The following is a 14,571-nucleotide window of genomic DNA, read 5'->3' on the forward strand; positions in this document are numbered from 1 at the left end:
TAAATGAAAGAGCTTAGTACGTATATCAGTACATACATTAGTAGTAGTATGTGAAACTTACTGGTTATCTACTCCAGAGCTTTAAAGGGAATTAAAGAATATTCCCTTTTAATTTTACAGATGTGAAAGAGAAAAAATTGCTTTTCAGTGTAGCACAAGTCAAAAGCAAAGGCAGAAACTAAAATTATATTTTCCATCCGTAGACTTTGGGACATGCATGTGTTCTTATAAAGAATAAATATTTAACTAGACTTTTATTTATTTGGATTTTCTGTAGGTGTATGAAGGTGCTCATTCAGAATTGATGATGATAGTGACACAAATTCTTTTTTCAGAGAAATAGCATTTCCTTTTTATCTCCAAAAGGAAAAATCCCAGTAGAAATATGTAAATACCGTTTGAGTAAAAATTATTCCATGTGTCAAAACCGATTTCCCACAAGGAAGGTACAGGGTTTCATCGACTGGTTACAGTTCTGTGATTCTTTTTCCTCCTGGCTGTGGAGCCTGGCTGCTGAAGTTAGAGGAGCTCATTCGGGAGCTATTTTTGCCTATGCAGCTGGAAATAGTCCATGAGGGGCTATCTGAGAACCAGTGGAACTCACTATAAATCAGACAAGTTCTGCAAAACAGGTCTGAGGGAGGTAGTATATGAACTATCTGAACTAACTGATGGCTTCTCCCTAGCATGATCTCCCAGAGGACAAATAAGGGTGAAAGTCCAGTTTCAGATATTTAATTCAACATTATGAATATTTTCAAACATACATTCTAATAATATTTTTTCTAAATCTTCTAAATTTGATTTTCCAAATTAAAGCAACTTGACTATCAGACATGGATTCTAATTGGAACGTATAGTAGAAGCACTAGGTGCTCAGATTTTTTTCCTGGATAAATATAATGTCAACTTTGAAGTCGAATTTATCTTGGCATTCAGACTTGAAATGTTGTCTTACTTTTCAATCACTCATTAAGACTTGAACTTTGCTGTGAAACTTCAAACAGTCAAATGTCAGAGTATTATTTTAAGACCTGAAGGTTTTTCTTATGGGTAGTTACAGACAAAATTATCTGAATTGTCTCAAGAAAATAGTGGTATTTCTGGCAATGCATGATGCATATCATAGAATATTATTCTTCCATTATATATATCCAAAAATATTCAGCAATATCTAAACTTTTTTTTTTTCTTTCCTCAGATGAGCAAGAGTCAGTGCAGAAAAGGACTTTTACAAAATGGATCAATTCTCATCTGGCTAAGGTAATGTATGGCTTTGAAAAAAAAATAAATATATATGTATATATATATATTTATATGTTTATATATATATAAATATATATATTATTTTTTAATCAAACCTTTTTATTTCTACACATACAGGCTCTAGAGTATAGAACATGTCAGATTTGGCTGAGCAGAATAGCATAAACTTGAAAAGCAATTGACATTACCTGTACACCATCAAAGATAAATCTGATTCAGTATGGTAGTGATTGAGGCAGCTACATCTATAGGCAACTGCTCAGCTCCTTTTGGCAAAACTAAGGTCTGAAACCGTAGCACATTAGCAGCTATTCCAGCCAGAGGAAAGATTTGAAACTGTTTTTTTTTTTTTTTATGAAGTAGAAATATTAACATTATTACATACAATGTACTTGAATAAAACTGAATCGGTTGTGTAGTTTGATAGAGTTATCCTGGACTGGCTGCAAATATAAATAGCGCTTTTTAAATCCAGTGCCAAAATCATTATCTGATACATCTTAGGATGTATCATGAAAGTATTTTTGCTTCCTCTTACCACAACCTAAAACTCAATTTCTGGTGTTAGCACAAGAACAAAGGGAGTGATTTGCACACAATTTTAAAAATATTGTTACAACTGATACCAGCTTTATCTGACAGCTTGAGCAGTGAGATTTAATTTGGCACTTGACAGAGATTTCTCACAGCACAGCTCTACCTGTAGTTATCCATCAGTCCAGCAGATTAAAATACCTAAAAGTGTTCTTAAATTATGAACATGAATAAGTTTGAAAGTTGAGCATGGAATAGCTAAAATAGTGTTGTTTTACCTTCTGCATACAGAGTTGGCAGATAATGTCCCAAAATAATAATAATACGGTTATGATTGACTATTAGATATATGTATATGTTGTTAATTATACATGTATGTGTGTGTTTAATGATAATTACTAGTAGTAACTGTCTAATCCTTGGGAGGAGACAAAATCATGGTGGCAGCTCAAATAAGGTATTTTGTTCTGGATTGACTGTTGTAAAATCAACATTTACTATACCAAACTGATTGGGCAGTGAGGGCTCAGATAGACCTTTTGACTTTTTTTATCTGTATGTGTATTTCTTTAAAGTCTGTGATACTGTAAAGGTGGATCAAATACTCACATTCAAACAAAGCAATAAACCAGCCACAACCCTTACATTTAACAACCTTAGCTACCATGTAGTATTTAGTCTGTGTTAATTCACCCTTTAACAGGAAAGTTGTTTCTGTCATATTTTCATTGATAACTGTCAGCAAGTTTGCCTCACTGCCTAAGCTAGATTTATAAATGATTTACTTTGTTTTGCTTCTCATTTATGCTATTATGCTGTTACAGGAGAAGCACTGTTTTTACATTACAGAGGTTATACTCAAAAGAGGAACAGTGACCCATGCCTTTCAAATGCTTATATTTTTGAAGTATAAACTTTTAAGTCTTTGTTGGTCATGTTTTTGGAAAGTGTGGAAATATGTTTCCTGCATTCCTTACAGCTGTAGAAAGTACGAATGGGTCTGTGAAACACACAGGATTCCCTTGCACTCATGTTCCATATTGTAACCTAGAAATTCAATATATAGGTTATTGATTCTTATAGAAGGTCATTGCAATTTTTATTATTTAAAATGAAAGCGAAGACTGTAACATCTCCATTGTCTGGAGGCCCTTGAAATGTGTTAGGAAAAAATCCTGGAAGTAGACCCACTTTTAGACAGAATTGTCTGCTCTCGTGTTTGAACACAGTAAAATGTGGAGCACCACAAAAATCATTACCTAATGAGGACTATCATGAAATGCTGGCCATGCACTGATTGCTGAAAAACAACAAGAGACAGAAAAATTCTTCCTGGTCTGAAGGAAAGGAGATGTCACCCTTGCAGATCACCCTAATTTATGTCCATATGACTCTCAAACACATACCAGTTAGAAAACGCATACCAGTCTTTTAACTGCCCCATCAACAATGTTTTCTGTCAGGAGACGTAAAGGCTAGGAAGACTTGAGATCACAAGGAAACTGTGCTTTCAACAGCTTTGTTCCAAAGCTTTCACTGTTTGCCATGTTTCTTTTACCTGTGAGAATAACACAGTTGCCTGAAATAAATAATGTTGCAGGCTTTGGTGGAGAACAGGGCTTGTGATTACTTTTGGCTACTGTAGACCTACTACTTTACCCGAAGTGTTTGTACTGTATACATTTTTGTACTGTACACACTTTCAGGACTTCTCATAACTTGCCATCTATATGAATTAACAGCTGTTTTATTGAAACTAAAGGATTAAAAGTTCATCGTTTTTAGATACTGATAGATAGTTTTGACCGATAATACTAAGAATAAAATATTATTTGTATGGTTGTTAGTGTATGAAAATTCTGAGGCTAAAAACAAGATGTCTAATGGTATTTATTTATTTAGTAACTCAATTTATTCTAAATCATCTTGTTTCCCTTCTGAGAGATGTGCACCCTAATTCTGAAATACGGTCACTCCTGGAAGTGTTGATCCAAAGCCTGATTGATATTTTATTTGTTTATTTATATACTTTAGTATTCAGACAGGTAGTATAATACAGCTTCATTTTGGGGCAGCTTTTAGCACTAGGCTATATGTGTCCCTTAGCGAGTTCAAGCTGTTTGAACCTGTTCCGTGATTCTGACTCAGCAACCTTAAATCGTCTCTGCTCCCCAGTTCCAGAAGTTAAGGCCAAAGCTGCCAGATAAACATGATCTATCTGTCCTCTGGCTGTCATTTTTAATACTCGTGCATCCCTGCAGGCGTAATGACAATTGAGATACACATATGTAACAGGACTACAACACTCATGTTTTCTAGCTGCATATTACTATTTCATACAGTTCATTTAAGCTCCCAAAACTAGACCTCCCTCCTCCTCTCAGTCTCAACCGTCAAATCCATAGAAATAATTTGTTTGCTTCTCAGTATATTTTGAGGAATCTTTCCAAAGGAAAAGTTTTAAATAGAGGGCACTATTACACCAAACATGTAATACAAACAAACAACAACAACAAAAAATACTCAATTGCATCCATTCTGAACAGCAATTACTCTAACTCTAATTTCCTTTCAATACTTATCCTGATTTTTATTTTTTTTTGGTAGCAGATTAGATGAGTAAAGAAGAAAAAGCAAAACACTCTTCTTTGAAAAACAGCAGAGGTATATGCCTTTTATTGCCTTTGCCATTTTCAGAGAAAGTGCTGGAAAACAGCAGTTTCAAAACTTTTGAACACAGACAGTAAATTGGTTTAACCCAATCAAATAACATCTTGTATAGGCGTAACTTCAGTATTTGTGCTCATGAAAGTATTGTAAACTCACCGAATAGAGCAAACAACTGAAAAAAAAAAAAAAGTATTTGTTTTGTATTTCCATTAAAAAGGTGCACCTATCAAGAAACAAAAGCAAGTAATGAATATCAAATCAAAATAAAACTAAGAATGGATAAATATTTGTACATTATGCAAATACAACGCTCTCATAGTGCTGAATTAAATCTGGATATTAAACCTTACATTAAGGCTTTACAAACTGTGAAAGCTCTATATGTTTTATAGAACAAAGAAAAGAAGAAAAAAAAATGGATATAGGAACATTTGTAAATCTCCCACGCAAGGCTGTAAGCTGTGCTAATTTGTGCTTCAAATGTAACTTGGTCTTCACACAAGAGCCACATCATTTTTATGAGTAAACTAAGTAATTCTCTGTCTTTTTCAAATGGGAAAACAAAGGCTGCTAATTGTCTTAGTGACTGACACAAGAAAAACTTTAAGCTAAGTCCATCTCATCTTCATGATGAGGAAAATCTGACTGGAAGTTTTTTGCTCCAACAGTCACCGCATGTATTCACTAGTATTGCATGTAACTCTAATATTAAAACAATAAGGAATGCTAAATAAATTTGTGTGAAAAAATTAGTCATGTAAGCCCTAGGGCCTGATCCCTCAGACTTTAGTCATAAAAATAGTCATTAATGGCAAGAAACATGAAAAATGATGTGCTTAAGTATTTATGAGTTGAGCTGGGGCAGAGGGGTGGACCAGCTACTACAGAGTGACTGGAATTTAACATTCTCCTTCCTGTACTCACATGTACTTCCCTGCCAAGACAAATTCAGTAGTTAAACAGATTTTTTCCTGTTTGTACATATGGATGGGTTTTCCTGCATTTTTTTTGAGTAGTTTTTGTAATATTGTTTGAAAATTAACATTGTAAAGGTAGCTTTCATAATGCTTCTGATAACTGTTCTTTGTACAGTGTGATGTACTTATTAGAAATGTTAAGTACAGGGTGTGAGGAAAATATTCCTGTAGCAACAATACAAATGAGAAATGAAATGAATGAAATGATGTTGGAACAGAACAGTGAAGCTTAGCAAGGGAGATTCTTTATCAGGGCGTGTACTGACAGGACAAGGCATAATGATTTTAAACCAAAAAAGGGTAGATTTAGATTAGATAAAAGGAAGAAATTCTTCACAGTGCAAGTGGTGAGATACTAGAACAGGTTGCCTAGAGAAGCTGTGGATGCCTCATCCCTGGAGGTGTTCAAGGCCATGTTAGATGGGGTTTTGAGGAACCTGATCTAGTGGGAGGTGTCCCTGCTCATGGGAGGGGGCTTGGAAGTAGATGATCTTTGAGGTCCCTTCCTACCCAAACCATTCCATCATCCCTTTGATATATCCATTATATCATATATATATCATATATGTTATATATATATATATAATATATATATATATTATATCATATATATCATTATCTGAATATCCGTTGGTTCCATATTTCAGGTTTGGATTTTACAAAACTTAGTTTACTGTGTCAGAGGAGGAATGTCTAGACATTGTAGGATTATCATATATCTCTTTTTGTGAGGCTTGTCAGTCAAATGCTCTTTGTATGTACTGATGTTCTTTAAATCATTCATAATATTTCCTGAATACTGCAGCAAAGGAGATCAGCTTGGAAGAGCAACAAGTCTAAGCAAAGCATTTCCTCATCAGTTACCATTAGTGATCAATTCTAAATACAGATATTTAAATAAAACTTTAATGCTGGGAAAAATGGTTCATTAACCTTTAAAATTCATTTCACGTTAATTTTTATTCCTCCTACAGAGCACATGAAATTAGTTGTACTGAGTATGCTTCTCTCCTTGTGATGTGACTGTTCCTAAATGTCAATATCACTATAAACTAACACCTGTGATTGCATATATTGCAATAAATGTGTTGAAAGTGTACATGTGATAAAGTATATAGAATATCATTAGTATCATTTTGCTGTTTTGCTTTCCTGGAGAAGCTTATGGAAAACCAACATAAAGTACTAAGGCATATGAAATTTTAGTGGAGACCTGACAAGTTGTAGGTTTAATGTATGCTTGCTCGTCAAAGTATATTCTGAGTATCCCCAAATAATTTTGTCGAAGAAGCTTAAAAATGACAACTTCCCCTTAATATTACAGAATTTTAGAAGTTACTTTGTGTGCTTTTTTGATGTTCTTTTTTTTTTTTTCCTGGTTTAAAAATGGTTTCATTAAACTATTTTGTACAGACTTTCCATCATTCAAAATATATACTGAATTTTTCCAACATTCAAAACATAGTTTAAACATAGTTTACAGCCAATCATATTGCTGAAGCTATACAGTTACAAGAACAAAGACAAAATCTGGACTACATTTTGTATTTTCAAGATTACAAAATTTTAAGTTAGTTTTCACTTCCTGCTTTTACTGATTTGCAGTTAGCATTTTGGCAATGCACCGTGGCTACTAGATGAATAGTTGCTAAGGCCTGTTGAGTGTCTAGAATAAAAAAGTATTCAACAGATTTTATCTGAATACAGTTCTAAAACAAAGAAACAAAGCTTTCTTCTCTGGAGGATAATAAGTAAGCAATATACATCTTTAATTTCTCATTTTATTTCATTTGCCATTATACATACAGCGAAGGACTAAGTCTCTATTCATTTCAACAGAAGACTCAGTGTTAATTTCAGTAGAGGATCTGTCTCTGTAAAATATTCTGTAGCTTGAGCAGCACTGTTCAATGGTTGATGTAAATAGATAAATGTTTATGAACTTAATATAAGCTACTGTATACCTTACATATTTGTATTGGCATGGGAAATAAGATTGGCTTACGTGGAATACTTATGTTAAACAGGAATCTATTCTTCTATCTATGCCATTAAAAAGATGCCTCATTCCATACTTCTGAGAGAAACTGGAGTCATAATAATAGGGTAGCTCATGGTAAATTCTATGCTATGTGCACATATTACTAAAAAAAAAAAAAAAGTTTATGAAATACAGTAGGGATCTTATTTCCTTGTAACGAGGTGTTAACATCTTCAGGATAGTGAAATATATTTTAAATTGTATTTTGCAAAAGCTTTTTGGCAATATGTATAAGTAATTTTCCATATAAAAGGAATCTCATATAGGAGACCAGGTGACATGGCTGTTCTACCTGCCTTTCGTTCATTATTTAATTAGTATTATATTACATGGTGTGTGTTGCTAAACTCTGGCAGTGATGGCAACTATAAAAACCTTGCAGCAACAAAAAGTAGATTTCAGTCTACTGATTTGTGGCTAACTTTTATGATTTTCATGTTTCAGAGAAGTCAACATTACAGACTGATGTAAATCATTTGACAGTTTCTTTTTCTCTTCTCATCATTTTTAATGCTTTGTCATACTTCCCCTTGTTTTCCCCAGACTAATATTTATGTCAAAAGTAGAATACTTGAGGTGCTAGTTTGCTTCAGTGATGCCTCCAGTGATACTTTCACTGCTTTACCTTAGAACTATGCCTAAGTTACAAATTTGGTTTTTCTAACTACTGTCAGCGAGGAATGACCAGTGAAGGGTGGTTCAGAGCAAGAGATTCACATGGATGATCAGAGGATGTGTTTACAGTGTATGCACTATGGGAACCAGAAGTACCTCCCAGACTTGTTTTGCGTATGAATGCCAGATGACTTTTGACTTCGTGTTGGGATAAGGCAAATTCTGGAGTGTACCCTGAATTGAGAGTATGGATACCAAAACATTCAGCATGGAAGGGAGCTGTGGTGCTCTCAGCAGATCATCTGACAGATATGTTATGGGCACCAGGTGTATGGGGCACCGTAAATCTCACCCTTCAATCTAAATGTATCCTAAATCATCCTCTGTAAGAAGTTCCCTCTCTTCCTTACTGTATACTGAGCTTCAAGTGACAAACCTCACTACCGGGGCATTTATGTGGTGAATCTTTTCAAACATTTAGCTCCCGTTGGATTAGGATGGCAGCTGCTTGTCTTTGTTGCTGAATTGTTTTAGTACGTAGTTCTTCACTGTTATATCATGCAGTAACACTGATAAAGCCAAAGCTGCTTCAGACTCCAAACAGGAAACAATAACGCAGAAGGTGAGGAAAATTAATTGTATTTATGTCAACTGCCTGTAATGCAAGACTGTGACAAATTCATCTCCAGTAACCTGGTTGCCCCATTGATTTCTTTGTCGCTATATTAAGGAAGAACATTATCCATTATGTACTGCATTGCTAAGGAAGCAAAAAGAATAATGATTACATTTACTTTTGTAATGAGTTGTAATACTGCTGTGTTTTATATACAAGAGAAAATAAACTCTTTTATTATTGGGCTATCAGAGCATGTAAAATCTCAGATGAGGTCTACTTTCAGCAAAGGAGTTCTTTTTTCCATTTTATGCCAAAATTATGTCTCAGTGAAATATTAGTTCATCCAAACTGAATGATGAATGTGGGGCGTTTTGATTTTGGGAAGTACAGATTTTTGCTTTCTCCTGATTTGCTATAGTATTTTTTATGTTTTCAAGAGCAGTGTTTCCTTTCTTAGGTTCATCTTTTCAAATGTATGTTTCTACAGAACAAAAATAATAGATCAAATTTTTGTATAAGATTTTATTTTTATTTTTATTTTTTGGAAGTACACCATACATAAATTATTTAATACAAGTTAATTTCAAGAATTTTGTAGTTTAATCATCTTTTCAGTCAATTATCAGATATGACTATTTTCATTATGTAAATTTGCAGATATATGAATTCTGATAACCTCATGGAAGCTAGAAGGTACTTCTTTCATTTAGTTCAGCAGGGCGAAGTTTCACTTTAAATTTACTGTTTCTAAGAGATACTTTGTGATCATTAAAGGGGCCATTCAAAGGGACCTGGACAGGCTGGAGAAGTAGGCCCATGTGAACCACATGAGGTTAAAGTCCAAGTGCAAATTGCTGCACCTGGGTTGGGGCAATCCCAGACAGGAGTACAGACTGGGAAAAGAACTCATTGAGAGCAGTCCTGAGGAGGAGGAATAGGGGGTTCTGGTGGACAAAAGGCTTGTCATGAGCCAGCAGTGTGCACTTGCAGCCCAGAAAGCCAACTGCATCCTGGGCTCCATCAACAGAGGATTGGCCAGCAGGTCGAGGGAGGTGATTGTTCCCCTCTGCTCTGCCCTTGTGAGGCCCCATTTGGAGTGCTGCGTCCAGTTTTGGGGCCCCCAGCACAAGAAGAATATTGATCTGTTGGAACAGGTCCAGAGGAGGGCCACGAAGTTGCTCAGAGGGCTGGAGCAGCTCTCCTTTGAAGAAAGGCTGAGAGCTGGGGATGTTCAGCCTGAAAAAGAGAAGGCTCTGGGGAGACCCCATACTTAAAGGGGTCTTAGAAAAAAGGTGGAGAATGACACTTTACTCAGGTAGATAATGGTAGGACAAGGGGGAATGATCTTAAACTAAAAGAGGATAGATTTAGTTTAGACATTAGGAGGAAATTCTTCACTGTAAGGGTAGTGAGGCACTGGAACAGGATGACCAAAGATGTTGTGGATGTTCCATCCCTGGAGGTGTTCAAGGCCACGCTGGATGGGACCTTGTCCAACCCGATCTAGTGGGTGACATCCCTACCTATGGGGTAGGGGGGTTTGGAGTTACATGATCTTTAAGGTCCCTTCCAACTCAAGCCCTTCTATAATTCTACGATTAAAGACCAGATGCTAGTCAGAGTCCACAAACTGGCCTGTACTGAAGAAAGTAGGATACAATGTTGTTGCCTTGTTAAAGATTCTTGAAACACCATCTGTTTACATATTTTTCAGTGTTTTCATTATTCTATTGGCAAATGTAAAGGCAAATGTTAAACAATTTTTCTTAAGTGGAAAATGACAGTGTTAACAGCATTGAATGGAGATAGAATGTAATTCTACTGAGCCTTTATAATATCTGGTCTTCTCACTTTTCAGCGCAATCCTCCCATGCTGGTCAATGATCTGTTTGAAGATATCAAAGATGGGGTAATGCTGATTGCCCTTTTGGAGGTTCTTTCAGGGCAGAAACTGGTAAGAAATTCCTTCCTTCTGAATGTAGAAGATAGTTACACTACTTCTCTAGGATATTATCTACTTTTTTTCTATAGTTGTATAAAGAAAAAATACTGATTGCTATATAGCAAAATAAGTTTACTCACAGAGTTGCCTATCTGGTTACAAAGCAAAACAAGATGATTAAAGAGTGACATTCTTGATTTTATGCATTTTCTTTTATTTTTGTCTTACTAGTTCATAAAAATAGCTCATTTATATTAGTCTTTACAATTCACCTTGGTGTTACTGTTATGACACACAAAAGGTCTAAAACTCAGGCCAATTCTATGTCTTGAAAAAATGACGACAGTCTTTTCTTGACTAGTTCATGACTTTCACTCTGAGAAAATGTGAGCCCCTCATGTATCATGGGGTCTAATATTCATTTACCCTGACAGAGGCTCAGCTACTGTAAAGAACCTTGACTGATGCCAAATGGCTTTCTCACAGCCAAGTTATATAAGGAGGCTACAAGATTTACATAGCAAATAGGCTGTGTAAATCTTGGGAACCAGGTTAGCGTTGTGTGTGTGATGGGAAGAGAAATGAAACATTTGCAGGCCAAGACTTCTCACATTTTCCAAACCAGCTCACATATCAAGTGGCAGCATCTGATAATAGAGTAAGTCTTCCATCTGCCTTGATCTAGGTTCAGAGGTTACCTATTGCCCCGCAGTCAGGCGATTTCCAAGTGACATTCTTTTGCTCCATTTTCATATGTCACTTCTGTTTCGATTGCAGATGATGCACAAAATTAGTAGTAACTCAGATTGCAAGTGATTGTAATGTAAGATAGAAAGAAAGCTGCTCCTTCAAATGTGTTTTTGCTCTGTTGAAGTGTACCGATTTATGTTTCTGTTCATGTGGAGTCTCCCTCTTGTGGCAAAACAGAGGTAGTGAAACAGAAAAAGAATTTTAATGAATTTACCGGTTATATTCGCATTCACTGGATTGTATCCTGCCTGTATTTACTAGTGAAAACAACAGAAATTACAGAACCAGAATAATGTCTGGTTAATTTAAAAGCCATGTATAGTGTAATACTGTATTCTGTAGTAACTTCAAAATAAATTTCAGAACCTACAGCAAAATTTTGTTAAAGTAATTTCTAACTTCATGAATACTAATTCTGAAGTTCAAAGTCTGAAATACAAAGTCTGAAGTTCAGCAAAATTATTGTCCAGTAAGGATTTGTGATTTTTTTTTTAAATCATCAGTGTATTAAGGAGAATTGATAAAAATAAAATAAAAAATTAACCTCTGCATAAAATGTCTTTACTGCAGACTGAATTTTAAAACTAACAACAACCTTGACTTCTCAGGCAAAATTATTTATTGAACATTACCTTCTCTCAAATATATGTTAATAAACATTTTATTTTACATAACAAAAATAATTTGCTGTTTTGATGAGGTCTGTAGGCTGAAGTCCACAGTTTTAATCCTGGAGTTATTAAGACATCTATAATTATTTGATCATGTAATTTTGGTATTTATGTCCCCTATATCTGTCAGTCCTCTCTGATGGTTTTATTTAAAAATGCAACTTGAATGTTTCAAGCAATGTTGTTCAGGTAAATCAGGCTATGGCCTATACATATGTGTTCATAATGATCTTGAACTTAATTTTTTTCAGCAAAGTGGCATTCATCTAACTAGAGTTTACACTGTTCTTTTTAAGCCATGTGAGCAGGGACGTCAGCTGAAGAGAATTCACTGGGTTGCAAACATTGGCACAGCTCTTAAGTTTCTAGAAGGAAGACAGGTAGGTTTGGCAGCACAAAAGTTGCTGTAAAGTAAAAATGTCAAAATTCAACATTAGTATGTAGAAACCTATAGGGTAAAGTTGTGTTTTGTTGCTGTTGTTGTTGTTTGGTTGGTTTTTGTTTGTTTGTTTGTTAAGTTAGAATCACCTTGGATGATCTCCTTCATTTTCTGCGCTCTTTGTCTCTTCCTTACTTTTCCATTGCTGTTCTCAGCAAAGTTGAGAATGATCTTTAGTTCAGTTCAGTAGCAGCGTTCATTTATATTTAAAAGAACAGATTTATGGACTTGACTACATCGTACATGTAAAACTCTACTCCCTGAAAGTATACACATGAGAACAGTGTGGTTATTAGCTTGGCAGAACTTCAGGTTAATCCATGGATTGATTCTGGTAGTCAGAACTGCAGCCACTTTAGAAATGTAACAAACCTTTTTAGAAATTTAACATATTTAGATATTTAACATAAAGAGTTGGGATTGTTCAGCCTGGAGAAGAGAAGGCTCCGGGGAAACCTTATAGCAGCCTTCCAGTACTTAAAGGGAGCCTACAGGAAAGCTGGGGAGAGACTCTTTGTCAGGGAGTGTAGTGACAGGATAAAGGGTAACTGTTTTAAACTAAGAGTGGGTAGATTTAAATTAGATATTTGGAATACATTCTTCACAATGAGGGTGGTGAGGCACTGGCACAGGTTGCCCAGAGAAGTTGTACATGCCCCATCCCTGGAAGTGTTCAAGGCCAGGTTGGATGGGGCTTTGAGCAACCTGGTCTAGTGGAAGGCATCCCTGCCCTTGGCAGGGTTGTGGAATTGGATGATCTTTGAGGTCCCTTCCAATCCAAACCATTCTATGATTCTATGAAAACCTAAAAGCTTAGTGTATTCTAGGTACGAATATCAAATACAAGCAATCTACTTTTTTTTTTTTCTTTTTTCCTCATTTTCCTCTCTGTATTACACTGACATATCTTTTTTCTTTTTTTTTTTAATTAGAATTACGTTTACTTTCTTCGTTTAATGTCCGTATTTCAGTTTATTTTTATTTTTTATGTTTCAATGCACATGTAACACCCAATGAATTTTATTTCTTCATAGTGCAATACATCAAGAGTTTTTGGACTTTGGCATTCTTTCAGTTTCTTTAACCCCATGGCATTGTGACTTAATTATTTTTCTGTTATGTGGTAAGCTATCTTAGCAGATTCCAGTAGAATGAAATTTATCATAACAGAATTTTTTTCTGGTTAAAAATATATATCACTATAGCAAAGACAAATATGTTCGCAAAGCACAATTCTGTTTTGACTCATGGCTCTGCTAGTTAATGTAATAGAGTTTGTTAATACAAACCATATCAGAACGCAGCCTCAGTGTGGAGGCTTGAGTATAGTGAGAGCTTCCTGAATCATAGACAAGACTGGGGTGAATAATAATAATAACAGTAATTAAAAAAAAAAAAAAAAAGTGCTTTCCTAGTCTACATGTCAAAATGTAGCGGGTGACCCAAACTTTGTATGATGTAGCAGTGCAGCAAGATAATTAACTCTGCTAAGTATCAAGATAGATCACCAGGAATGGGACACCATGGTTTTGCTTGCCGATCTGAGCATTTTTGTCTGGTCTTTCAGTTATTTTTGTATGCACTGTGTATTAGTATGCCAGATTTCCTTCTAGAAGGAAATGGAAATAAGCAGTGTGTAAGGTATATTGGTGTGTCTGCAGGCTGAATCCAGACTAAAGAATGCATCTATCCAGTCTGTCATCCTTTTCCTCCCAGAGGAGACGGGGATGCTGTGGGCACAAGAAATGCCTCTTCAGCATCTGAGTGCAGTCCCTAGTTTTTACTCACAGGTGAATGAAGGGAGATGTATAAACGGCTGTCTGTGGTGCCTTTGAGAGTGCTGGGGGTCTCCTACCACCATAAGTAATGTTTATTACAGATATAATCAACTTCCTATTTTCACAATCCAGACAGTCTCCTTTTACACTGCAAAATGCAATTGGCATTTGACAGATGTTCGCTGAACATCAGAGAACATCAGACGTTCTCTGAAGTTTTTCCATGAACAAGTATGCAGTGCATGAACACATTAGCTGCCCTTATTTAT

General features: G+C 35.5%; 1 protein-coding gene across 28 annotated transcripts in view; it reads left to right on the top strand.

The window, feature by feature from the left end:
* Positions 1 to 14,571, top strand: part of SYNE1 (spectrin repeat containing nuclear envelope protein 1) — a 302,466-nt gene that overhangs the window by 52,832 nt on the left and 235,063 nt on the right. For 27 of the 28 annotated variants that reach the window (XM_040553823.1, XM_040553826.1, XM_040553827.1 and 24 more), the window contains 3 exons: positions 1,202 to 1,263; positions 10,581 to 10,676; positions 12,382 to 12,465. In XM_040553823.1, the coding sequence (XP_040409757.1) occupies positions 1,202 to 1,263; positions 10,581 to 10,676; positions 12,382 to 12,465 (242 nt within the window). The remainder of the gene's footprint in view (positions 1 to 1,201; positions 1,264 to 10,580; positions 10,677 to 12,381; positions 12,466 to 14,571) is intronic. The other variant, XM_040553831.1, reaches the window with a different exon arrangement.

This window comes from Cygnus olor, chromosome 3 (genome assembly GCF_009769625.2).
Source record: "Cygnus olor isolate bCygOlo1 chromosome 3, bCygOlo1.pri.v2, whole genome shotgun sequence".
NCBI classification, from domain to species: Eukaryota; Metazoa; Chordata; class Aves; order Anseriformes; family Anatidae; genus Cygnus; species Cygnus olor.